Here is a 26,491-nt window from a genome sequence, read left to right as displayed (position 1 = left end):
GCTTGAAGGTCTTTTTCCAACCTTTATGATTCTATGAAAAAGATTGCTCACTGTATTTTAAGTTTTAGTGCCTAAGCCTAGCTGTTTACTTGGTTGTGACTCCAGTACTTCAGAGGAATGTTACAAGAAATGACAGTTATGTTTTCTGGAAAATATTTTATTGAGTGCTTGGGGAATTAAAAACTACAAGGTTTTGCTTGCAGTTGCAGAAGCAAGAAAAAAGTTAAACATAAATTAGTTACCTGATTTGCTACTTATAGTGCTTCTGAAAACCTCATTTTAACCAGTCATTCCCCTCTCACAACCTTTATATTAATATATCTGACCCTTAAATTTATGTAGCAGAATATTTAAAGATTAAAAAGTGCCTTCCTAAGGGCAGTAGGGTATTGATTATGAAAGCTGATGTAGATTTTCAGTCTTAACTTGCCTTCTAAGCCTCAGCGCCACCCCCTTCATTTCTCTGACTTAGGCAAATTTATTCCATCCTCCCCTGCAGGAATAAGAATTAAGTAACTCACTTGGTGTGAAATAAGCCCCACTTGTCCAGAAGCTGTAGTTGACTTAGATCAATTAAGGAGAGAAAAAAAGAAAGCCAGACAGTAGTTACTGCAGTTACTCAAAACTACATTTGTTGTGTAGAATTTCCATTCCAAGTGTTGTTTTCATCTTCTCCGTCATCTTGAGTCCTCAGTCTATAGATTTTGCCTTCTTTTTTGAAGTCTTCCCCTCGCTTCTCCATGACTCGTTTCCTGACTGTTTGCCTAGGGTACAAATGACAGTGAAGTTTGACACTTTCCCCTAGTTACTGCATTGGCTTCTCTTGTGCAAGCAAGGCCTCCTCCTTCTCTTCTCCCCCAGAACAAGCTTCTTCAGCCCTTTGGCTCACAGGGAAGCTCTCCCCAGCTGAAAATGTGGCACTTAGGAGTCAGACAAACTGACAGAATCTCCTTTTCCTTGGAAAGGATGAGGTAATACATGGCTGCTTCACATGCAACAGCTGAGCTGCTCTGCTTGTGTTTTGTGTACAACCACACTGTAACAACATAAAAATGTTGAAAATCCAATCTCATCTTTCAAGTGATGGTGCTCACACCTGTAGCTACAGTTGAACTCCCTAGTCATAAATGACTGCAAGACAATGCTTTTTTTCTGCTCTGTAGTTGGAAATCAAAGCAAACAGTAAAGCGTTGGATTAATCACACACGTAAAAATCAAGATACCCTCAGCAGGGCTGCAGTGCAGTTTACTAGCCACCAGTTTATCCACCATCCATAGGAAGGATGGTGGCCAGAAAAGGCCAGGACAGAGCAGCAGTTCGAGGAGGACAGGCATGCAGTTCTCCAACATAAGACAAAAATCTTTCTAAGAAGTATTTTGAGAAACGGCCACCCAAAACAGTTTTGATTACCTGCTTTGCTCACTGTTGCTGGGCTTTGAAGGATTTGAATGGTCTTGCTGATGCGCGGTTCTCGCAGCAGACTGTGAGGGAGGTGGACTTGTAAACAGGAAATTGCTAATAAATCTCCAGACTGCTAAGAGGGGATAAAGTATTGTGCCCAAGAACTTCCACAGATCACCACCTGAAGCCTGAACAACCGAAGTAGCCGGTCTTCCCGCCTGGACGTGAACACAGAGCAAGCTTCTCAGGTATTAAAGCGCTACTCGTTTAGACAGAGTACTTCATACCGAATTTAGAAGCTTTTCAGTAGATACGAGAAAAGAACCCCTTTGGTTACACATTAAAAAAATCCCTATGCCACCACCTATCCATCTCAGAAAAAAGTCCTTTTTATAGTCTTGATTAGGCTATCTTAGACAAAGGAACGACCAAAATTCAAGCTGAATGTTTTAACGGCTGACTAAAAGCAGCTAGACAGCAACAGTGTCACTGCTTGGGGGTAAGTGAAGAACAAACCAACCAAACCCCAGCACCTACCGGCAGCAGCACCACTGAAGCGCTGGGTACCAGCTCTAGCTCCAGTAATTTCTTTCCATAATCTTCTTTGGTAAATTCCCTTCTGGGAAACATTGTCGCCAGCGAAAAATTGCCATAAGCATTACCAACCGTCTGTGAAAATATGAATAAAACACTTTATTTCTAACTGCTCACTTCCTAACAATCACCGAGTTGCCAATTGAGCACCCCTCGCTTTACTGACAAGGAGTTTTTTTTGTTGTTGTTGTTGTTTTTGTTTTGTTTTTTTATCAAAATGACAACGCTGTCCACCTGAAGAAATGGAGAATTTCTCGTATCTTGCAGCTCACCAGTTACACAAAGGCAGCTGGTGGCAGCAGAAAAGGGTGCTAACCAAACCTGCTTCATACAAAGAAAAAGGCAAGCAGCTGGTGGCAATCCCACCACACTTACTGACTAGGTGCTGCTACACCACACTAATCAGCATGCATCAACATGAGACACTGACTTACCTGTGCAGCAAACTGCCTTGCCTCTTCCAGCCGTGCTTCGGAGGGGAACTGGTTAGTGAACGAAGACCCATCTGGCAGGCGGAACTGAATCCTGGCTACCAGGCTGCGGGACATGCACCACGGTCAGTCAGCACTTACAGACAGCCGCTCCTGGGGCTTTAGCTGGGCAGTAGTCACGTGGGGGGGAACAGTCATCCTACTTAGGGCAGTGTCGATGGTTTACGAATTTGGATCCTGCTTACGTATCACAATGCATCTCCTCTGCATTTTTATCAGAATCCAAAACCCACCGATATTCAGAGAGGATGCTTACGTTGATATGCAGAATTTAGTAAATACATGGAAGAAATACAAACCACACAATATTTTGTGTAGCCTCACTTAGGCTGGCTTGGCAAATAACTATTCTCAGCTAGCTAAGGCCCAGCATTTCTGTCTGAGGTCCATCATCAGCACAGCTCCAAGCCAACTCCACGCACAGCTGCACAACTGGGCCTGTACCATGCACTCGGGCATGGTTCGGACACAGTCACCTTATCCAGCTCCCTACCCAGCCCATTGTGCATGGCATTCAAATCAAGGCTCAGACAGAAAAAGCTCTTCCCTACTAAACATGCAAGAAAAGGAGGTGAGCACCACGATTAGAAATGTTTAACCAATGCAAGTTATCAGAGAACGTAACATTCACGTAGATAGCTGTCAGTAACCATTGCAAGAGAAAGCTACTTTTCATGTCACTAAACATTCCAACCTAGCATCAAATAACAGATTAGGATATACTATTTAATTTCCTAAAGCTTATATAAACTTTTTTTTTAAACCTTTTCCCAAAAACATACACTTCTGCTTTCTTTCCAACAACTCACCTTCGTTCCTTTTGAGATGCTTCTTTTCTGGCCTCCAGCTCAGCCTGTTTAGCCTGAAGAGCTGCAGCTTTTGCAGCTTCTGCTTCTTCCTTGGATTTTGCAAAGCGAGCCGCTCTCTCAGCACGATCCTTTGGAAAGACCAAACAAAACTTCATTTTTACCATAAACCGTAGCTTAACTCTCACTAAAGCACAACCTGTACTGCAAACCCAACGGCACTGATACAAGTAGGAGAGACAGTCAGGCTGCAGAGCTGTGCTCACTGCCAAACTTCATGAGCCCATCGTTAGACGAGATGACACACGCTTTGCAATGAGTCACTTCATCCACGTAGTTAACAGATGGTCTTCCCATGGAAGTTTAACATTCCAGGGAAGAGAAAGGGAAAAAAAATCTTACAAGTTGCAGTGCTGCTGTTTTCTAGGCCAAAACTTAGAAATGAGGTGGAATTTCAGATGTTGTGAAATGCTTGTATATATAGATGTTTGTGTGTAGATACAAATTTAAAACAAAAAATAACCCCCGCCACTTGGAAGCCAGCATTCCTTGGCATGCTCCACAATGAAGTACTCCCTGTGTTTCTGTTTCCGATCTCAGTTAAATTGTGTATTTTTTTTATTTTAATATTTAATGATAATCCACCACTTGGCTCCAACAATGTAGAAGACAAGTTGGTATGCTCATTCTGATAGATATCATCATGAATATGAAAGCAGAAGCTTCATTTTATACACCACAAGTGCTACTATAAAACCACAAATGCAGATTGTTATCACCCAAGGCCACGGGATTCCAAACAGAAAAAAAATAAGATCTTTCAATGTTTCTCCTAACAAGAAAGTTTACTTTTTTAGTATGCTGTTGGCCCTTGCAAGAGAGAGAAGCAGCAAGCTACCCTTCAAAACACAAAATTTTACCATTGCAATCTGTTGTCTTATACGCTCTCTAGCTGCCTTCTCTTCTGCCTTTTCTCTGTTCCTTTCCTCTAACATCCGTTTTGTCAATTCTTCTTCTTGCCGTCTTTTGTACTCTAGCATTTCTTTACCGGTTTTTCTCCGTTCGATTTCTTTCTTAATTTCTTTCTGCATAAAGAACAGAGACAATAAAAACAGGACCACAAAATTGCCTTAGACAAGACTGAAACATATTTTTTTTTTAACGGGAATTAAGCATTTATTCAAATACAGGTATCTAAATAAATACTGCAAGCAATTTTACATTTTTGTGTTACCTGTTCTTCTTCTTTCCTTTTCTCTTCTCGCCTTTCTTCAAGCTTTTTTGTTATCCTAAATTTACAAACAAAGTGAAAAGTCTTAAAATCACAGTATCTACTGTTATTACTATTTTTTTTAATTTTGATGATGCATTTGCAAACACAGAAGAAGGAAACACATGAAAATGAACAGAAACAGGAACACATTGCTAACCCCTAGTGTAAAGGGTAATGATCCATCCACATGTGGCTGTGCAGTCCATAAAACCATGAGGTTGGGATCCACCCCCTAGCTTCCAGTTTTTGAATGGTAGTTCTATCACATTCCTTCTATCCTCTTCCGCTCAGAAAATGAATAATATCACATATTCTTATTGTTGAATCAACTTTTAGAACATACAATAAGCAATACTATTTATGACCTGTGGTAGAAGAAACACCAAGCAAGTCTCAATCTGTTCTTAACTATGTAACGTGTCGGGTTTCTTCTGCACATCACTTCCTAAACTGGAGAAAAAATATTACATAGCACTCAGCTGTAATACAGATGCACATGTGTCTCATTTCTCCAGAAAGATGCCTTAAAATGAGGACTGATTTCCAAAAACATACTGAGGTGCAACATATTTCAAGTCTGGGAACAGATATGACCAAATAATACGAGCAGTCTGATAAAAGGAGAAACTTTTTTGTTTGTACAGTAGCTGTCGTTTTGTCATTTTAAAAGAAAATGGGAACTACCACACAGTCTTCTCTTTTCTTCTGCCCAGAAGAAATGCTTTAGGTGTATGCAAATATGGTACAATTTAAGATTAATACAGGTTTAAAAAAGGAATGACAGTATCTACATAAAAACACTGACTTTCTTATCAGTCTTGCCAGTGCATTTTCTGAGCTGTTACAGGTAAAATTACGCTCACTGTCCAACTTCTTTGGAATAACATGGAAATTAAGTATGAAGTTTTAAAAATAGGATGATTTATGCTACTAAAATATATTTACTACATATGTGTTACTGGTTTTAGGTAGGATATTATAAACAGTATCTGTCTTACATATACTTTCCCTTCAGTGTTTTAACTCCTTCAAAACAGTCTGAATTCAAGTTCTATCAAAATAATTGCAAAGTTGTATCAAAGTAGTGACAATAATAGTTTTTCCAGATCACCCTCTTCTTTCAGAGTATACAAGAAATTAATTTAAAAGTTGGGTTTTGTATCAACCTTACTACTATCTCAAACATCCAAACAAAAATAAGGCCACATAAATGCCTGGATGACAGCAGAATCAGCACCAAAATCCTGTAACTGAGCCTGTCTGATCCAGAAGTGCCTCCCGAGAAACAAATACAGTACACTGAAAGGCTACAAAAGAAGAGTTACCTTTCTACTTTGAGTGCAAGGTCATTCGCGGGCTGAGCACCACTCGCTTGTGCATCTGAAGACTGAGCAGCTTCCTGGCTTGCTTGACCTGAATTTGCTCCATCTTCAAGTGATTTACAAGAAGGTAACGCACAAGAGAAAAGGCATGCCTCTTAGCACAGAAGTATTATCAAACGCTCATTATTAGCCATAACTGGCAGCAGCTAGAACATCTCAAGAAGATAAGAAATTCTGCTGTTTAAACTCTTTGTGCCATTCCCCCCCTCTTGGTTCAGGTTACTAACCTAGAGAAACCTCTTTTACCGAATGTTATTGCAAGACAGCACACACAGGTTGTGTTGTGTTATAAATGGGTAAACGGGGCACGCCTCTCGTGTTACAACAGGAGGAGAATGACAAGTCCTGTAAGAAGCATCTCCTATACTCAAGTTTTTCCTCAGCAAGTCCATTCTGTCTTTTACGTAACATATAACACTGTAAGACAAGGAAAGCCATTTCCAAGCAAATCAGGTATAATTTTGGTAACAATACTAACCGTTAGCAGCAGAAGGCCTTACTGTCTCTGACGTAACAGACTCAGCAGAGTCACAGAACCCTGCTGCTGTGGATTGCACGTTTTCTGGAGCACCATCAGATTGAGATGAGGGACACGGAGCAGATGACTGACCAGGATTTTCCAGAGGTTGCCCTTTTTCTGCATGCATCTAGGAAATTGGGGTGAAAAGCCAGACTATGAAACTTCAGGTGTTTTCCTCAGGTTCGAAAGCCAAGGCTACTGAATTATTTTTGGAGAATCACTCTTATTTAAAATATAAAACTATAATTATCCTATATTGTTCAGTGTGACACAGAATATTAATTTTTTTTCCTAACTGTAGTCTCACAATTGAAATCAAAGTGATAAAAACTACCTATGCTTGTAGTACATCACACGTTCCAGTTTAGGGTTCTTGATATACTTCATTTCTGTAGGTGTTACACAAATCAATATAAAAATATAATCTGTGAAACAACACAACATAGCGCAGCACTTCTGCACAGTGCTTTCAAACCTGTTCAGCTTTTGTATTGAATTTAAAATTTGCTGAGTTTGTTGCTGGAGGGATATAAACCCAGTAATTCAGACTTCAGCAAGGTGCACGCTAAGGGCCTGTCTTGAACACGCATGCGTATCTGTGTGACAGCTCTAGCCTGCCAGCCAGCGTTACCTGTTTGACTTTATGGATTCTGGTAACGAGCTCTTCTACAGAAACACTGCCAGCAATTACTTCCAGAGGGATTCCATTGTCTCCTATAAAAAAACTGGATGGAACACACACTACAGGATCTGCACAGCTACAGTTAAGGGGAACAAACAACAAAAATTTATAGAGTGACATTTAAAGCAAAAGCAGAAGTCCTCCCCACAGCATCCTCTAGCCCAATACTCTATTTCCACCTGCTACTAGTATTAAGTGCCAGAGGAGAAAGAAAAAAGGAGCTACCAAATATGCTGGAAAACACTACGTACAACTGATTGGTATTTCTTCTTTTCCTTGAAATGGTCTGAGCCAAAATAAATTACTCCAACACACGCGTAGCCAACCAACTACACTTTGAAGCTGAAAGACTTTGTTTTGAAGTGAGATGACTTCTAATGTAGATACTACCGAAATCTTTACAATACCATGATGATGCACGCCAAGGTACAGCTCTCCCTTTCTCAGCATCCCACAGCATTTCTGAGCTACAAACAGCAACCTACCTAACCTCATACCTATGTATCTGGCAGAACCCAACCCACTTGTTCCTCCTCCTCTGCAATTCTGAACTACACATCTTATTACACGTTTTTCTGCACTCAGAAGTACCTTTAATAACATTGCCTGTAATTATTTGTCTTAAGAACATTATTATCTTCTGGATTTCAATTAGCTATGATCATAATGCAGTATCTAAATTGTTTTCAAAGGATACAAATTTGAGAAAACTGCAGGCATGCTTCACTGTTTGAAAGAAAAGATGCATGTTTAGGAGAAGCAATCACTTTGCAACAACTTTAAGTCTTTCAACATAAAAATAACTGTCCTACCACCACACACAAAACTATTTAAATACTTGAGAGAACACTAAAAAACACATCTTCTCATTAACATTTTGCATAAGTGTTGACATGGTGACAATCCCTGCTTGTCACAGTTGACTACAGATTATTATTTATGGAAGTAATTCTAAGAAGCAATTCAAGAAAAAGACATCAAGTGTACTGTGTGCAAATAAGACAAATTCTTCTAAAATGCCTATAGAGCATTCCAAAATAATGCAACTTTTGGAAATGTCAACGTGTTTTCTGCACAAGAACTGGGGTGCTCATACTAACAAAACTGAGTAACTCATCCAGGAATATTACTGCTTCTGCACTGCGTGTCACAAGACAGAAGCATTTTTTCTCCAGGGCCTTACAGACCTATCTTAATGAATTCCTAAGAATTTTCAAATTCATGATGTAGCTTGGCAAACCAAGAATTGCCTTGTAAGTACTTGCATTTTTATTCCTTTTTTTTTCTTGGCTTGTTTTTTTTTTTTTTTTTTTTGCTATCCTTTTCTGTTGATGAAGGACATCCTCAAATATTCTTTACTATATTCTAAAACTCTAGTATTCTAAAACTGAAATTCAGTAGGAAAAATACAGTGAATATTCTGCACACTATAACAGGAAACCTGGGAATTTTGAATTTTCTCTGACTCCATAGGCTCCAGCAGCACCAAACTCACTCATGCTCTGGAACATGTTATTTAGACTACTTTCAAATCAGGGACAGGACTTCAAAAGCCTCCTACTTTCATCATCATCAAAGGAAGATCATGTAAGAAACAGAATGAGAATAGGATCAAACCTTTTGGTGTCAATTTTAATAGCAACAAAACCATCTGAAGCAGCCTCGGTCACCTTCTCATCTTCCCACCTCGCAGCCATCTCAGTAGATTGTTCATCTTCACCTGCAAAATGCAGCACACATGAAGCAAACCGTGCCACAAGCAAATGCCTCCAGCCCGATTTAAGCTGATTTAAGCTTTGCTTCAGCCACTTGAAATCAGCTTTGCAAAAGTCTCTCACAATCATTTTCAAATGGGTTGATTTTTTTTTTACTATAATCTGAAGGCAATTCACTCCAGCTGATGCACTGGATGGACAGAAGGGACTGGACACACTGACGGAGGAGAGATCAAGGGACTGGATCTGACAGCGAGTCTGGAGATCAGCTCGGTGGCATCACCTCACTGCCCAACTTGTGACGGGCCTTGTTTTCATGTTACAGGAATACGTTCATGCTTTAACATTCTGCTTTGGTGTACGCTCCAAACACGCACAGAGCGCTCGCAGCAGTCATCAAAACACTGTGCCTCCCCAGCGCTAGCCTTCACCTACCATCCTTTGCTCACCAGTCCTTACAAATATAAGTACGCGTTGGTGCAACAGCTGCTAACAGAGATAGAACTGCACTTCTCACCCCGTGGAAAACATAATTCAGCAAACAGCGCTTCGGAGTTTAATAATGTTAAAAAATCCATTTATTTTGTTTAAAAGGAGTCAGGAACCCACCAGAACCAGATCGGCAGTAGGAGAGCTACATAAGCCAGGAAAAGTGAAAGTGTTTTGGTGACGCACACTCGGGACGTTATTTTAACCAGGTGAAACAATGCCAGTCATCCTTTTACCTTCCCAAGCACCTGTTTAGTGAGGACTTGGGTTAATAAATACATTCAGATGAGTTTGTTATTTTTCCACAAGCGAACCAACCTACAAGCTTTTGTTTATCTTTCATTTCTAGTACTTCCTCGCAGCTTGGGATTGCCTGTGCTCTTGATGAAGAATTGAGTCACACGTTGGCTTCCAGCACAAGTCCATTATTCAACAACAAACGGTTTGTTTGTTTCATCCCAATTGCTATTTCATGCAGTGCTTTTCACTCGTTAAAGATCAGAGCTTTCTGCGCAGCTCCCCGGTGAAGCCCTGCTCCCTCAAGGCTACAACTGGCTGGCCATAACGCTGCTCAGCAAGAAAGGCATCTAAAATACACCGATTTTGGAAACGTGGCTTTTCACTGGAAGGACTGTAGATGCTAAGGAAGTACTCGGCTCTATTGCTCTTACTCTGCACATCCCGAGTTACTAACTAGGATGACTTACACAGCAGCCCTTCGTTCTCCTGTGGCTGCAGCGCTTCCCACTGTGGCCTATGGATGCAGCTGCCGTGCCGAGAGCGCCACAGCCTCCTCCCCGTTCCCAAATGCTCAGGGACAGGCAGCCCCTGCACTGCACGCACTTCTTCGGAGCACATGTGCTCATCCGATTAGGCTACTAAAAATATCTCAGTGCTTGCCTAACGCAACTTGTCCATCCCAACAACTGCTGCAGTTGGAGAAAGAATGTTGAAAGACAAAAGCAGGTTGGAGATCACTCACAGCACATCTCAGAGATATGCCCCGGGAACAAAAATGCTGGTAACTCATGTATTGCAGGCCTGAATGTCAGGGAGCACGGTTTAATGTTGTGACTACCCACAGAAAAAACACTCGTGTAGCTTTTTGATTTAATAACCTTGTCCCATTTGCGGGTTAAGGTTCATCTGTCACGGTTTTGTAGCAGTAACAACATCCTGGAAACGAAGCACAAAAAGCATCAGAGAAGTCTAGAGGCTGAGCTCAACAGGACTTGACAAAATTCACGACGTCCTAAGTTACAGCTCGCGTAGCACACAGTCATCAGGGAAAAATGTTTCCCTTACAGAAGACAACAAGCCCAGCTGACTTCACACAAACCGTTCACCGTTTCGTAACTACCCACTAGGGGTAAGGACTGCCCGCTCCATGGGCTGGAGCGCTGAGCTGCTCACCTCCTCCTCCTCGCGGCATCCCACACAGCCAGCTTGAAAAGCACTTTGATACAGCTTGGATAGAAAACACTAACAAATAACTTGGGATTGCAAATCTGGGTTCTGTTACAAAAAATAATCAACTACAAATAAAGTTATAAGCAAAACCATTTCCACAAATGTTTCTAAAAACAAACATTCTAGCTTGAAGTCCTTTCTACACTTTCCCCTTCCTCTTCCACTTCTGAAAACGCACTGGTTATGAGTGGCCTGGTATTTTTGTTATCAGAACATGTCAAACTTTTGGTAACAACAATCTCAAACACCTCAGTCAGCACAGAGGAGGCATCTGAAGAAGTTCCATTAAAAAAAGAAACACACCAAAACCACACAACTTCAGATGAAGTAACTCAAACCATTAAAGGAGTCTTCTAACCCTGAAGGCAAGAAAATCATCTGCAGAACCTCTTCCAAGGTACTCAGGGTGTTCATGAGATGGGATCTTTAACACACTCACACAACTGCATCATCAGAACCATGCCGTGAAGGTTTAAAAAGTAAACTACAAGTGTTAGGATTACAGCTGCAAACAAAAATGTTAACAATAAAAACTGGCTGAACAACATGCAACTGCAGTCTCACACAGCACCTCCTCATCATTAAGGTAAACAGCTATGTTATTTCTTGCTTGGCTAAAAATTATTCTAGAATCAGAACGAACAATCCAGTTCTTCATTTTGCACCACTTGTTTAGAGAAGTGCAGGGAGCAGGATGAGAGGCGCAGACAGATGGTGGCAGGAACCAGAGCAAATGAAGCGAGCCCAACGGGCTTCAGCACTTTCCATCAAGACTGGCTCTAGTAACCGTCCATCACAGTGGCCACCCTAAAACCACAACTGATTTATAGCTGTCATTTCTCTTGCTAACTGTTCCCCTTTATTAACGTTTTCTCCAGATGGAGATTACTGGGCAAAGTGCACAAAACCAAAGCACAGAGCGTGTCCTGCACAGAAAGCTGCCCCCAGCGCTTCTCCTCTCTGCCCGTGGCCACGCGTGAGGTTTCCAGCGTGGATCCACCTGAGCCACAACCCCCGCCGCTGCCGGCAGTGTGCTGGCCCCCGGCACCCTTCGAGCAGGGCTCCCAGAGCCCAACACGCACATCCTTGCGTTGTTTACACCAAGGCCCTGCAAGCACAACCCGGCCAGCCGCACCTGAGGGACGGGGCCCGCTCTGCGCGGAGCCGCAGCTCCGCAGAGACACCAGGAGCCAGCCGCGACGCTCGCTGCTCAGCCACCCACCGAGCCCCGGGCAGCCCCGGGCAGCCCCGGACACTGAGGCGCCACCGAACACCTCCAAGGATCCGAAGGCTCCGTGCCCCGGGGGCACCCGCGGAGCCGCCTCAGCGCCGGGCGGGCTCTGTGAGGGCTCCGTGAGGGCTCTGGGGGGGCTCCGCGCGGCGCCGCCGTCCCCTCACGGAGCCGAGGCGGGGGCGCAGCGCCCGGCCCTGACACAGCACAACGCGCCGGGCCGGGCCGTGCCGGGCAGCGCCGAGCCGAGCCCAGCCGAGCCCCTCCCCGCTGTCCCCCGCTGCCCCCCGGTACCTGAGACGACGACGACGAAGACGGCGCCGCGCTGCTTGGCCGCGGCGATGGCGGCGGGGATGGAGCCGCCGAACCACAACATGGCGCCCGCACGGCCCCGCTCCCGGCCCGCCGCCGCCGCCGCCCCCGGGGCGCATGCGCGCGGCCCCGCCCCCTCCCAACAGCCTCCAAGGGCCCCCCGCGTGCGCGCGCCCGGAGCCGCCTCCTGAGGGGAGGGGAGGGGAGGGGAAGGGGCGGGCGCCATCTTGGGGGCTGGGGGCAGGGAGGGGGCTGCGGGATGAGGGGGGGAGGGAGCGCGGGGGGACCCTGAGGGGAAAGTGGGGGAACTGCGCGCTGTGTGAGCGATGGGGCCACAGGGAACAGCCCCAGGGTGCGCCAGGGAGGCTCAGGTTGGAAATGAGGAGATATTTCTCCTCAGAAAGCAGCCAGGCGCTGGGACGGGTTGCCCAGGGAGGGGGGGGTCACCGCCCCTCGGGGTGCTGGAGGAGGGGCTGGGGCTGGCGCCTGGGGACAGGGTTAGTGGGAGGTGGGGGGGGTGGTAGCAATGTAAACAATACACATTTTTTAGAGATGACTTTTTGTTCATCCCTGTTATGTATCTTCGTGTAAAGGCAGAGGTTAGGGTGTAACGTGTACAAGCATCATGAGCTCGATGCAGACGTGTGATACGTTGCTGTGCTCATCCTCATGGCGTTCCCGGCAGCTGCAGTTTGCATTAATCACCCACCCTGCGTTTGGAACCTCCAGTTAGAAGCTGAGTTGCACAAGAAGGGTAAGAGGTGCTGAACACCACTCGTTTGGGAAATTGTTTTGCAAACATGATTCTCAAAAATTTTTATACCACTTCAAGAAAGGAATTTTGTTTAAACATAAAAGTGAAAGGCTTACTAATGACTGGATAGGTGACTTTTGTGAGAGCGGACAATCTTTACATCTTGAAGAAGTATTAGAATTTTCAAATAATTAAAATGTAACAAGTATAATTCTCTAACCGTGGGGCCATTGAGTTGCTGCAGTTGCACGTGTCTCTGCAGGTATAACTAATTAATCTGAGAGCCCCTTGAGCAGGTGTCCCTGAGGAGCAGCAGAACGCTCCATGCATAGGGAGCATTTGTAGTGCAGGGCAGAGGGATGGAGTTGGGCGGGTTGCACCACCTCAGACACTAGGTGGGGACAAATAAGAACCCTAAAGGAAAAAAATGCCACATGTGGATTAGGGAACCTTCCTGAGCCTTTCTTTAAAGTGATTTGGAAAGGCTTCTCTCACATCCAGCCTGCTTCCCAAATCACTTGTAATGGCAACATTGCGTAATGTGTGAGGTAGCTTCACAGTCCACCTCCAGAGCATTTGGTATTGCAAGTCTGAAACTTTTCAGAACATACTGATCCAAATTTGATGGAAATCACATCTGTTGCTCTTGGGGAAACTTCAGCTAGTTTAAGATAAAATACACAAAGCTTGAATTTGGCAATTAGTATGGGAAACAATGCAAGAGACTCATTTACATTTTAAGAGATTGGTGAATCACGACCCCCTCAAAAAAAAAACACAACACCAAGCAATAAATAGCAGCAGCAACAACAACAGAACAACACTGCAGATTGACTTTGTACAGGAAAATATTTTTATTAGTGAATTATTTTTAATTGCACTGTCACTTGATGCTAATCAGTGGTTCATTAACAGTTCAAAGTATCAATTTAAGCCAGGTTAAAAGGCAAATAATTTGACTAAACAAGACAAGCTGTGGTGCACTTCCTCATATCTATAAACCAATACTGGAGGCTATCATAGCACACTTAATGGTGCTATTTCTTAGAGTAACTAATTTGGAAACCATCAGAAGGGCAAGGCTGTGCTGCATACCCATCTCCCTAACTAATCTTATAACTAGTGCAAAAAAGTTACAAGTTAGGTGTTAGAAAGAAGGAGAATGCCAGTGTCCCCATTTCAAGTTCCGTCTGAGGTCCTATGTAAATTGTGCATGATGTGCATTAGTCCATTTTTATAAATAGATATGTATAGATTTTCTTTAAGTTAGCTGTCAAGTGATTTTAGGAAAACAAATGTAGCAGATCGTTTAGGGTTGAAACCAGTGCATGCTGCAGCCATCTTCTAGCACTTCTACCTCTGCTGCGCCTATGTCTGAGAGGTTTCACTGCTGTCAGCACGGTTTATCATCATAACTTAGTCTAACTCCGATTTGCAGTTAACTGGGGCATGGGATCTGAATTAAGAATAAACTTCACTGTTAAAAATTATACACAGCAGCACAGTTTATTTTTATATTTTTAACCAGTTTTAAAAGCAAACAAGTGTCAGCAACATACAGGTTTTCCTACAGAGCTCTTTGGTTTACAGCACTAGTCTTATCTGACATTCAAATTTCTCTTCAGAAGTGCAGAAACAGTTCATTACAGTTGCATGCAGCCCATATGATGACTAGGCTTGTCTGCTTTAACAGTAAGACTGAAAATTAACATTAAAAAAGCAGCAAATGGTAAAGTCTTTGTGCCCTGTACCAATTTTTAATGCTTCTTAATCATCTCTTAAGCAAGACCCGCTTTCAACCTGACAAATTTTGACAATATCTGCTAGCATTGCAAAGCAGTCAAGTAGTTACAAGCAGGATAAAAAATAAGCCTTGCTAACAAGGGGCTGCCAGACAGGTCCCAACTCCAGCCCTACAAGCCTAAACACAGAAGGTAGACATTGAACCAAAGGGAGGCTCGTACGTGTTACGGTAACAACACAACTGCATCATTTTCAAGGCAACCAAGAGACTTCCTCATTTACATTGGACCTTACATCTAAAATTTTCAGCTGTGAATAGTGACTTTGCTCTTCGGTTCCAGAATAAGATAGCTTAAAGAGACTTAATGTTCAGGTTTTGGAAACTGGACCCTTTTAAGTGTTCTCAACTACACACAGGAATTAAGACTTCCAAAATGAAGTAACATTAACATTGTGCACTGTTTTTACGCTTATCGACATCACTAACCGGAAATACCCAAACCCAGAACACTTTAAATGTGAGCAGAACCAACACTTTGAATAGAGGTACCTCATCAGTGATGTTATAAGAGATGGCACAAGACTGGACTGTAGAAGAACCAAAGGGATTGAAGGCTGTCCTTTTTGAGCTACAATAATTTGTCATGACCCTTGGCATAAAAGCGGTTTGATCAATTTCCTCTAAAACTTCATGCAAGTGTTCCTTGCCTCAGGGCTAAATACATGAAATTGCAGCCCATGCCACTTTTTTTTTTTTTAGGGAAAAATAAATTCATGGAGCTAAATTAGATCTTCATAGAAGTTAGTTGCAATTTTGACTCCCTTTCAGACATCCAAACAAGCTACTACAGGATCAACTCAAAACAACGTGCTGGATGTGCAATTTTAAGGCACAAATGAGTGTTAAAGCATGAGAACGTGACTTTATTCTACCTTCAGAGGGAAAGGGCTTGCATTACTGGATAGGAAAGGGGTATAGAGCAGTTTGACTAATACAGGACAACAAAACTGGTTTTGCTGGGAAAGGCAAGCTGCGTATCAAAGTGCCTTATTCAATACTAAATGATTCTTCTCATGCTTCAACAGAACTAAACTCCCATCTCTGTGCCACCGTCCTCATCTGGACCTTGAAATGTAAGGGATGGGCTTCTGAGATCAGGGACAGTCACAGGTAGGAGCACCCAAGTTCTGTAGTCTTCAGTTGCTAGTACACAACAGTGCTGAAGTCCTTTCTTTGTAGATGATGTTCCACTACTTTTTACAGTCATCTTCTACATGTGTGAGCAAAAGAAAAGACTTTCAGATTAAAATGGGTTAGATTTGCTCAGGGTAAGATTTGTTTTAGGTAAGGTGCAGCGTACTGGTTTTTTAATTTTATACCACTCCAGACTTAATGAAACGTGAAGCACACAAGGGCAGTTTGGCAGCTCTGCAGTGCTGTGAGGAGATCTTCCTGAGTCCAACCTCATGCCCATTGTTTTTTCACTGTTCCTAAAGGATGGGGTTTGCTTGTTTTCTTGATTTTAAGCAATCATTTTCGTTGTACTATCACAAATAACATTGAATCTGTCCACAGTTCAGGGATGCATTTTATACAGTAATGTTACTGCATTAATAAAAGCTTACTCGAGTAGTAGCCTTACCACTTGGGGGGTAGGTAATAGCCAGATGAGCTTGTGTTTTCTGGTTATTCTTCCAGTGCTTTTTCCTCACCTTCAACAGTTAAGACATGCTCACAGACAAATAAAAAGCCTTAAACCACTGCAACAGTTCGAGTCCCTGTTTAATTCTGTTGGCTGTTACTTACTTTTAAAATAGCTTCACTGTGGAATGACAGGAAGCTCAAATAGGCTGGTTCTGGATTAGCTGAGCACACTTGAGAAAGCGAGTTTTATATATAGCGTCTATTTCAAGCCATGAAGTACAGTCATTTGCTTTGTAGAACGTGATCCAAACCCATGGAATAAACCTAGTTTCAGGGTTTTTGTGCAGTCCCTAGACTTGGGTGTTTTAGGGAACCAGAAGGGGCAGAAGTGTAAAAGCCAGGAGAGTGGGGCTGGTCTTGGTTCAACAAGTTTGAGAGCTGATGTCTGATGAACCCTGGCCAGTTACTAGAGACAGTATGAAATGGCACAACAGCTGGAATGAACAAAAGACTGTAAAGTGGAAATATGTTAGTTTGTGCCCATTTTAGACATCAGAGACCTTTATAATTAATAGGACTTCAGGGGTGTTAATCAATGAAGTACACATCAGCATACCCAGATCAAAAACTTTAACGGCCCCTACTTAACAGGAAAGAAAGCATGCCCAGAAAGGGGAAACTAACTGTAGATAAGAGTCATTCAGGATTAGAATAAAACTGACTTACTAAATGCTTTTTTTCTTCTGGAGGAACTTTCACTCAAATTTACAACATACTTGTTAAGAAATATTGGCTGAGACTTGTTCCTCTCCTCCTTTTGTTTGCCTCGCTCACATTCTCCATGCTTACCTCTCTCCTCTTTGTTTTCTTCTCTTTGGTTATTACGGGGAAAGTTTATTAAATGAAGCGAGTCATGCAGCATCCTTTGGAAATACCTAGATTTAATGTTACGCTTAGCTCTGGTCTTAGGTCATTCAGAATAGATGAAAAGTCTCCGTTATACATTCCTCTTCTACATTTATGGAACAATGTCCTGGAAATGTTTAGCCACAGGAAGCAGCTGCCTTTCTTTGTTTCAACACCCGTCAGTACAGACATTTAATTTGTTAACTACTTTCACGGGAGTAAAACAGTAATCTTGAGCTAGTGCTGGAGAATTGACAAGAAGCAGTGATGTAGCCTGTGCAGTGGTTGTGTTACCACCTCTGGGCTGCTGAGAGGAGCGGAATATTGTAATCCGCGTAACTTGGGGGTGATAGAGGCACTGAGTGCTACAGCACTCCCACCTCAGGAGGAAGAAATACGTCCTCTCAGGCATGACTCTTCATTCAAGTAGTAACAAATGAACTTGAATGCCAAGAAACATCCATCCTTTTAGTGAAACGGACTTAGCAAAGTGGATCTGCTTATCTGTTGATAAGTAAATCTGTCTTTTGGCTAAGGGCTTGAAGTTGAACATTTTCCCTCTACTTCAGGAGAACATCCAAGCGTAAGTGTACCCTCAGCCATGTAAATACCTGTCACTATGGCATTTTGCAGGGTCAAGTCCCACATGCCTCGTTCGTTAGGCTGCATCATTCCCAGACTAATCAAAAATACGTAGAAGAAAATTGATCTATCACATGAATGATTTGAGCATGCACAGGACTGTTACTACCACTTCACATGTTTACATTTGGTTGTTGAGTGGTAGAGTTTTCAAAACATGGTGAAAATTAATGCCTCTAAATTCTTTCCCTCTGTAAAATGTATTTTTATAATATAACATTTACCTCAAGTTTCCACTTATGGAAATTACAAATGAATGTTTTACAGAACTACAGCTGTAAAGGAAGGGAACAAGTTATTACTTGTCTATGCAGCAAGTCAGTGCCCATGCTAAGAATAATAAAAAACAAAAACAGGAGCAGCACCTCATGGTCCCTGATCAATTTCTTCCTAGTTTTACTTATATAGGGAAACACTTAAAAACAAAAAAAAAAACAAAAAAAAACCCAAAAAAAACAAGGAGGCTGACATAAATAAATGCTTCAAGAAGAGGAACAGAGAGAGCGGTTCTTTGAGAAATTCTAGTGTTTATGTTATTAACAAGTTATTTTCTCACATTAAAGGATCCAAACCATCGATGCGTTCATCCAGGTTTCAGAAGAATCCTAGAAGTTTAAACAAGTGCACTGAAAAAGTTTGTTTGTAAACATTTATTTTCTTGAACTGAAAAAGGCTTGCATCAGCACACATTGTACAGCCTTGCAAATTACACAAATTGAAAAAAAAAATGTTTGTTTCATTTTTATGTGCAATTAATCTTTAATGTCCAGTGAGCATCTGCAAATGATGAAAACTTAAACCATTAAAAAGGTTTCCAGCACTTATCAAATACAATTATCTTAGCGTGAAAAGGAAGAGAAAGAGATTCATACTGGTGGGAACACAATTAAAGTGCAAACATTTTGTCACTTGTGAAGACAATTTAGTTTCTTCACCTTTTTGCTAAAAAGAAATATTAAAATGTGATTCAGTGAACATTCTTTGTAATCTATTCATATTCCCCCTTAAATACTTATTAAACTTGTTGGATCAGAAGCAAATCCTTCAAGGTTACAACCAACTTCTGATTTCTTTTGACATTGCTTGAATGAATCTCAAAAGAAAACCACCATCTAAGGAGTTAGCTAGTTACTAAAATTATATTTTTTTCCTTTAAAAAAAAAACAACAAAACAAAACAAAAAAAACACAAGGGGAAAGGAACAGGTTAATTTGAAGATTTGGGGTACTTCGCTAGAAAATGAGAGTAATTCCTTGGACATGGTTCTCTTTTCCCCTCCACCAATCCTCAGGCTCCTGCTTTGGAATGGACAGCTGCGTGCTGGCTGTGAAAAGGGATTATAAAATACAAATCTGGACGTGGGATTTTATGAATGTTTGCTGTACAATAGAACTTTGGATCTGATACAAGAATTCAAAAATATAAAACAAAACTATTATAAAAGTAGGGGGCATCTCAGCGGCATTCCTTATAGAAAGCTGCCTTTTCTCAAAGGTGATTCCTTGCTATTGTCTGGGATCAACTCTTTATTTTTTTTTCTTCATCTCGCTGGATCACTGGGTTATTCTTCAATGGTTAATGTCACATGACAAAACATCCCAGGAGTCTCTCTAAAGAGAGCAGAAACCCCGTAACATCAAGCCAATCGAGGAGAGGAGGACATGAAGTAGTAAAGGCTGAGTGTCCACTGATAGAACTGCTACTGAGAACTAGCCCTTTCCAGAATGTGAAAGTCGTAGTGCTTCTTGCTCGTTCTCAGCCTGAACTTGTTCACTGAGGTACTATTTTGTTTCTTCAATGCGTTCTGAGCAGCTGACATCGTAGGGAACGTAGCTAGAACCGTGTACGTGGAGGCCAAGTCACTGGGTTTGGATGGCTCAGTGTTCACATTGCTATCCCCGCTGCCACAGTAACGACGGTGCTGCTGCGTCTGCAGACACTGCGAATCCCTTAGCCACCGAATCTTGGCACCAACTTTTAAAAGTTCTCCGAATAGTTTCTCTGCTTCCATACGAGTTATGCCTTCTGGCAGTTCAGTTATTTCTAGAACTTTTCCCACAACTGAAACAAGAAAAAGATGGAATCAAAATCGGCAGTTGTATTGAAATGTACATCACACAGCGGAAAGTGAGTTATTTCATCTCACATCTCCAACTGCCTGATGCCATGAAACTTGAGGGGCATTCTGCTGTCACAGAAAAGCTGAGGATACAAAGAGGCCCCTCAGAAGAGTGGGGCAGGGAATCCACACCAAATTTTGCAGTAGATTTGAACACTCACTCTACCACCTGACGCTCTTCACACATCACTGTGCTAAACAGCTAGTCTCTCTGCTTTCAGAATCTTCTCCAGAAAATGGTTAGAAAGAACTGATTTATCAGTAATTTTCTGCAAAGAGCTGATGGTAGGTAACACTTGCAACACAAGTAATTTCCAGTAAAGATGGGAGAACAGCTGATGTCAGGTTTTATTTGGATGACATCTTTACCAACTCCGAAGACCCAACCTGCAGATCTCCTAGCGTGTTCTCAAAATTCATGGATTTATTTTTATTAGAAGGAAAAAACTAAGTATTAACTTTTTTCTGGTTTAGGTATGATTTTGCATTTCACAGAAGTAAGAGGAAGCAGGGGTACACGTTTACTAAAATATTATGGGAGAAGGGTTTTGGACTTGGCTTGAATCCAGTAAACTTGCTTTTCCTTTTAGTACTGTCCAGTCCTGGTCTTCTCTAGTCTTTTCTCCAGCTTTCAAAACTACGCTTTTCTCATTCCTCTCTCTCTCTCATTATCTTTCCTCTCTCTCCTAATCAAGTCTTCTGTCCATCTTTGTTTCCATGGTTTGCCATGCCCATTTCTGCCCAGTTACATTTCATTCTGGCCCTTTTCTCACCTGTGCTTTTCTCATTACATCCCTAGCCTGTCACCACAATTTATTCTGCTGGAGGACTGTGTCAGTCAGCAATTCTATACCTGGTTCTCCCGCACCAAGATCTGTTGAAGCAGCCTTCTTTGCTGGTTTCTTCCCCCTGTTTCCGTGTCTGTTTCCAGGCTGACACTGGAGAGATGGATATAAATGATGTACTTTAATGACAGCGCATCAGTAATTTGAAATATCTGGGTTAGCTCAGTGAAAAATGATGCAGAAGAATGTCTGAAAAGTAACCTGTGCTACTGCGGTATAGAAAAGATTTCCATGTCTGATTTTAGTCATGGAGTTTAGCAATCCTGCAGTCAGGGGCATTCAATCCTTCAGAAGAAAGGAAGCAAATGACGAAAAATCACCTCAACCCTTCTTGGAAAAAAAATCCATCCCCGCCCCCAAACCCAACACACCTTCTGGCTGATCTCAGGTAGAACTGAGCAAGGGAGAGGGTCTATGTCTGTCCCAGAAATTAAATAGATGGCAAGACTTGTGAGCTTTGCCAACTCTTAATATTTTGGCTTTCTTGTAAGAAACAAAGACACCCTTTGCTTAGAAAGACCCGTATGTATTTTCTATTTTTAAAAAACTTATTCAAATAAAACAATAATTTACAGAAACAGTCTCTCTCCAATTTTTGGAACTGCTGGCAAACTGCCTCCAAAAGAATCCATATTCTACACTGGGCTTCTATCTTTTGTAGGTTGGAATTTCGTTTCAAAAGAAAAGCTACATTTCATGATGCTTCTCTATATTTTTGCAACAGGAACAATGGGAAGGATCAACACAGAATAAAAACAGTTATTGGAAAGCACGTGCTTTCCAATCAGTTACTTTTCTAATGCAATGATATATTCTCCTGTTCATGGTTATTATAACTGTAGTCCTGAACTGTTTTCTTCAGTGTTTCCAGGAGAGTGTTGTCTTTAATACCTGTTGGCTTGCTACTTGTCCACGTAACAAAGATGGTGGATTGTATTGCAGGGGCTGGCCGAGCAATGGGTATCTGGCATCTCCTTAAAGAGAAAGGTAATTAGAAAGCTTTTTTTTTTTCTGTAATATAAAAACTCTCTCCAAATTCTCTTACACCAAAGAGAAATCAGAATGACTTCACAAAGCAGTGTATTTAGCTAAGCTAAGAAAATAAGATTTGGCAGTTAAGTAAATGCATATAAATAAGTCTTACTGATCACAAGGTGGAAGGCTACAAGCCTAAGGCTCTCTTGTATTTCAGAGTTCCACGGGAAAATGTACTATTTTTTTTCCCCTTCAAAGCAGTCTTCTCTAAATCCTGTCACATCAAAATGAGCTTAATGAGGCTGCTCTCAGTGTAACAGTTTAACCATTTCCATGGTAATATCCCTATATTCCTGGTAATCTAGTGCCAGGTACATCTGTATATCCTTTTTGCGCCAAGGAGCCACAAGATCGGTGAACATAAATTTTTAATAAATCACAGAAGATTAAGAAAGTTGAGGGACACGACTTACAACAGGCAACCTGGATTTTTTTTTTTTTTTTTTTACAAGAGGAATGGAACACAAAGCAATAGTGTAAAGATCATGCAGAAGGTAAGACAAAGGCAAACAAAGGAAAATAAGGTCTTCTCTATCAGTAAGGAAGACCTAACAGATTTTTCTCTAAGTTTTGTTTTACTTTAATGCAATTTTTCTATAAAGTAAGACCCACTGATTTCAAGTTTGGCAATTGCAGATGTCCAAACATAATGGGCATCCTTGGTCACTGACACAGGATTTATCATTTGTTTTTCCAATTTTTAATCACATCTCAGTGAAAATTCCCTATTTTCTGTTTTACGATAACATGGCAGCAGAGGAATGAATGAAATTATTCTACAAGGATTTTTCTTCTATCATGCTAGTTTTTCTAAAAGGAATGAAGAATTTGCACTTAGGCAGTGGTTTGATTCATTGCATCATCAACGAGTAAATGAGTTTGGTAGAACATTCATCTTAACGTGACATTTCTGTGTCCTTTTCTCCAAAAGATACCATTACCACCCAATGTGTTAAGGTCAGTTTGTCCCACATGATTTATCTTTGTAGCTCTAAAATTATGCCTTTTGTAAATAGATGTAGAGTTCTTGATTTATGGTTAAAACTTGAAACTAAATTATATCAAACATTGTATTAATATTTTCAATTCTACAGTGGGCAATTTCTCATGAGAGAAAGCTAGTGAGTTAAAGAAGGTCCAACAACAAAAGATTGAGGCGTTTGAGAATATGGGGAATGATACCAGTGCAGAGTGATAAGGCCAAATTGTACATGATGCAAGGTGGGCAGTTTTGATGATCCTGCTTCAGCAGCAAGACTACTCAAGTGAGCCACAGTTCGTCACAAAATCCTTATATAGCTTGTATTTTAAAACATTTATTGAAAATAAAACCACAGAAATATTTTAGTTAACTAAAAATATACCTTGTCCAGGGACGAAAGGTCTAGAAAACTGGGGCACAATAGAAAGAGGTGTTAATGTGGGACGGATGTTCTTCATGTTTGATAGCTGAGCTGGTGCTGGTGATTGGGCCGGTGAGGTGACGGGACTACCTACTTGAGGACTATGCTGCAACTGGATAAACAAGTTAGTGTTTTAGAAAGTATCTAGGTGAGCAATGACATCTACAGCATTCAAACGCTGGAAGCAAAATTAAAATTGGTATATTAAATACCATCAGAACAGATTTTATTCCCCAAAAGCACTTTTGGGGAGAAAGAAAACCAACACAAAATGACATGCAAAGGTGCAATTTATGCAAATAAGTCATGCTGGAAAATAAATCCAAAAGCTCATACCTGTGCAGCACTGTCTAAAGTGCTAAGTTCTGCGGACTTCTGCCCCCTTTGATGATCACAGTAGTATTTATTCTGTTTCCACTGTGGAGGTGAATGGTTCCGAGGCTGAGGATTGTTAGGTATATTTAGCTGCATCATTACTACTCCTCCACCTGGTGGTGCTGCTACTGCTGCAAGACAAGAAATTGGTAGAATACAGTTAGCTTATCATATATTTAAATTTTTATTTTACAAGAAAAAATGTGAAAAAAGAGAAATAGCATAATGGATATCTTGCTAAATAAGCTGCTCAATTACAGAAAACTAGGACAAGTATCTTCTGAACAATTATATTTCCACTATCAGATAAACGTGCACTAGACTAACTTGAGAAGGCTTCCCAGAACTATAAAAGATAAATGGAACCAATGAAACTCATTATTGAGAATATTTTTGAAATAAATTCTATTTAATGGTAGTTGAAATTACTCAACATTCATTGCAGTTACTGTCAGAGTAATGCATTGAAGAACAATCCTATCAAGAAAAATATACATCATTTAAAAACAGTTTACCTAGTTAGTTTACAAGATACGCCAGATGTTTTATCTGATATTATACCATACATTAGAAAGACCTAATTAATCTTCAGTCCGAGGCAAAATTACCCTCATTTACAAATTTTACAATGGATTTTTACATAACTGAGATTGTTCTTCTGCGCAGAGACTGCAAGCTGATCCCCACATCCTGTACCACTTTGCCACTGTGGTAGCTACACAAACTCCAGTTAGAGAATGGCCAAACAGCTGATGCTGTTCCTTACAGTTTTGTGTAAGAGTTGTGATGAGAGGTTTCCAGAGAGAAAACTGGCCCTCCCCCTGTTGACCTGTCCCTTTCCCAGGTAATTTATATAATATCATGTTCATGTGAAAATGGTTGTTTTCAGTTTCCTTTTTTCCTCTACCCACTGCTTACATAATTTATTTGAAACAATGATTAAAATATGTGATTGAAACTGCATTTAATCATTCACCTATAAAGATGGGATCTACAATCTTCTCAACTCACCGCCTATGTTGTAGCATCAGTTAGGAACAGTAAGTCAGATATGGATTTTTTTTTAAATGCATTTTATATGTACTATTGTTTCTTTTTGGACCGTAGGGGCAGTGAAAACAATCTGACTCCTTTGAAATGCAAACCAAGTAACATAAAATAACAAATTCAATAATAAAACTATATTAGCTTTTCTAAACTGTATTCTGAAATACTTATTATACTGATTTTTATCAAAATAAAGTGATACAAGCAGTACTTTCGCATCTATATTCCATTTACAATCTTTTTAATGGCAAAAACGTTCTACCCAGGTATTACAGACTTAGATGTAATCATCAGATTACCTCACCAATTTTAGTGGATATAAATTTGAGTGTTCCTGTAAGAGCCACATTGCGAATTGTTCTATTTTGTTGCATGGCAAAAGAAAACATACATCTACTTACAGGTATCTGCTACACAATCAGAACAACACACCCCACAACACTTTCCAAGTGGCCAAGCCATAAGCTTATGTAAACCCTATACATAAACCTGAGGTGTACCAAGCAAACATCTATGTACACACTGTTTTACACATTAAAAAATATTTCATTTTTATGCATATATTTATATTTATATTATTTAATTTTTATGCATATATTTATAAACATTAAAATGGTATATTTACATCTTACTGTCTTAAAATACTATATTTTATATTATTCTGCAACACTTGGCATACAACTCTTTTGTCTCATCTCTGTTCAATAAGAATGCCCAACAAAAACACGCTTGTATTTCAGAATTATCAATAGCATCATTTCTAAAATGTGTCACAATCTGTAAATTCTACTTAAACTACAAAAAAAACACCCTCCATAAATCCCCCAAATGCTGGTTCTTTCTACTTCTACAGCATTTCAGTAAGTGAAAACAAATGGAAATCTTTGCCTAAACAAGCATGCTTGAAATAAAGCGTCATCGATAGCATAGCTGTTTGTAGACACTTCACTTCAATTATCAAAATGCATGAGAAGAAAAAACACAGAAGAAACCCCTGAAAAATCTCCCAGATTGGGAGTCTGGTCTTCTACAAATCTACCACTCAGCTGCTTGTCTGCATATGTCCTCACCTCAATCACCTTGAGGTATCATCTCAGTATCACTGTAGCTGGAGCGCATGCTTTTCTTTATTCACTCGGTACTTGTTCTCTGTCACAGAGGCTCTCCCCTTCCCCAAACTTGTATTAATCACAGTTCAACAGCTTTGAATCAGGCCTTCAAAATGGCATAAAACCAAAACTACCAAGGTAAGGGTAGAACCAAGTAGGGCTAGACTGATTTTGGACATCCTGAAATGACAGTCTTCTAGAACTACATCCAAACAAATTTGAAGTGTTGAAGAACTGGAAACAAAACCAGAACTGCTGTGAACAGCTATCCTGCCACTTAACTGGATGTTACCTATTTACTAATAAACAGGCTCTAAAAGTATCTTATAAGTTTGTAAGAACCATCACATCTATACTGGAAACTAGGACACTGACCTAGTTGTTTAATCTATTACTTGCCTGAAAAATACTGAGATAGCAATGTTTGAGATTACTCCCTTTTTTGCCAACCAAATCTCTCTGATGCATCAAACATCAGCAGTGAAATAAGGACAGTACCAC

General features: G+C 40.9%; 2 protein-coding genes and 1 long non-coding RNA gene across 18 annotated transcripts in view; 1 reads left to right on the top strand and 2 right to left on the bottom strand.

The window, feature by feature from the left end:
- Nucleotides 1–136: 136 nt before the first annotated feature.
- On the bottom strand, nt 137–12,508 carry UBXN4 (UBX domain protein 4). 2 transcript variants are annotated; one of them, XM_027461256.3, is made up of 13 exons: nt 12,350–12,508; nt 8,768–8,870; nt 7,848–7,876; nt 7,100–7,218; nt 6,427–6,595; nt 5,892–5,994; nt 4,528–4,582; nt 4,214–4,378; nt 3,297–3,424; nt 2,431–2,533; nt 1,940–2,071; nt 1,412–1,620; nt 137–764 (listed from the first exon to the last, which is right to left on the bottom strand). In XM_027461256.3, exons 1-13 carry the CDS (start codon nt 12,429–12,431, stop codon nt 626–628), a joined length of 1,536 nt encoding a protein of 511 aa, XP_027317057.2. In that variant the 5' UTR covers nt 12,432–12,508; the 3' UTR covers nt 137–625. The 2 variants fall into 2 exon arrangements, with proteins under 2 accessions (XP_027317057.2, XP_027317058.2); XM_027461257.3 differs by having other exon boundaries at nt 1,412–1,482.
- An 85-nt stretch (nt 12,509–12,593) lies between these two features.
- On the top strand, nt 12,594–19,248 carry LOC106017335 (uncharacterized). Its single transcript, XR_003498321.3, has 2 exons — nt 12,594–12,738; nt 12,961–19,248. It is a non-coding gene; the product is annotated as an uncharacterized lncRNA (long non-coding RNA).
- R3HDM1 (R3H domain containing 1) overlaps nt 18,693–26,491 on the bottom strand; it is a 50,520-nt gene continuing 42,721 nt past the window's right edge. For all 15 annotated transcript variants that reach the window (XM_027461238.3, XM_072040725.1, XM_027461239.3 and 12 more), the window contains 5 exons: nt 23,796–23,965; nt 23,421–23,571; nt 21,913–21,995; nt 21,030–21,114; nt 18,693–20,118 (listed from right to left, as the gene is read on the bottom strand). In XM_027461238.3, coding sequence (XP_027317039.1) covers nt 19,757–20,118; nt 21,030–21,114; nt 21,913–21,995; nt 23,421–23,571; nt 23,796–23,965 — 851 coding nt within the window. In that variant the 3' untranslated portion in view covers nt 18,693–19,756. The remainder of the gene's footprint in view (nt 20,119–21,029; nt 21,115–21,912; nt 21,996–23,420; nt 23,572–23,795; nt 23,966–26,491) is intronic.

Source organism: Anas platyrhynchos, chromosome 7, assembly GCF_047663525.1.
Source record: "Anas platyrhynchos isolate ZD024472 breed Pekin duck chromosome 7, IASCAAS_PekinDuck_T2T, whole genome shotgun sequence".
Classification (NCBI taxonomy): domain Eukaryota; kingdom Metazoa; phylum Chordata; class Aves; order Anseriformes; family Anatidae; genus Anas; species Anas platyrhynchos.
This window is presented reverse-complemented; position numbering and strand designations above follow the sequence as displayed.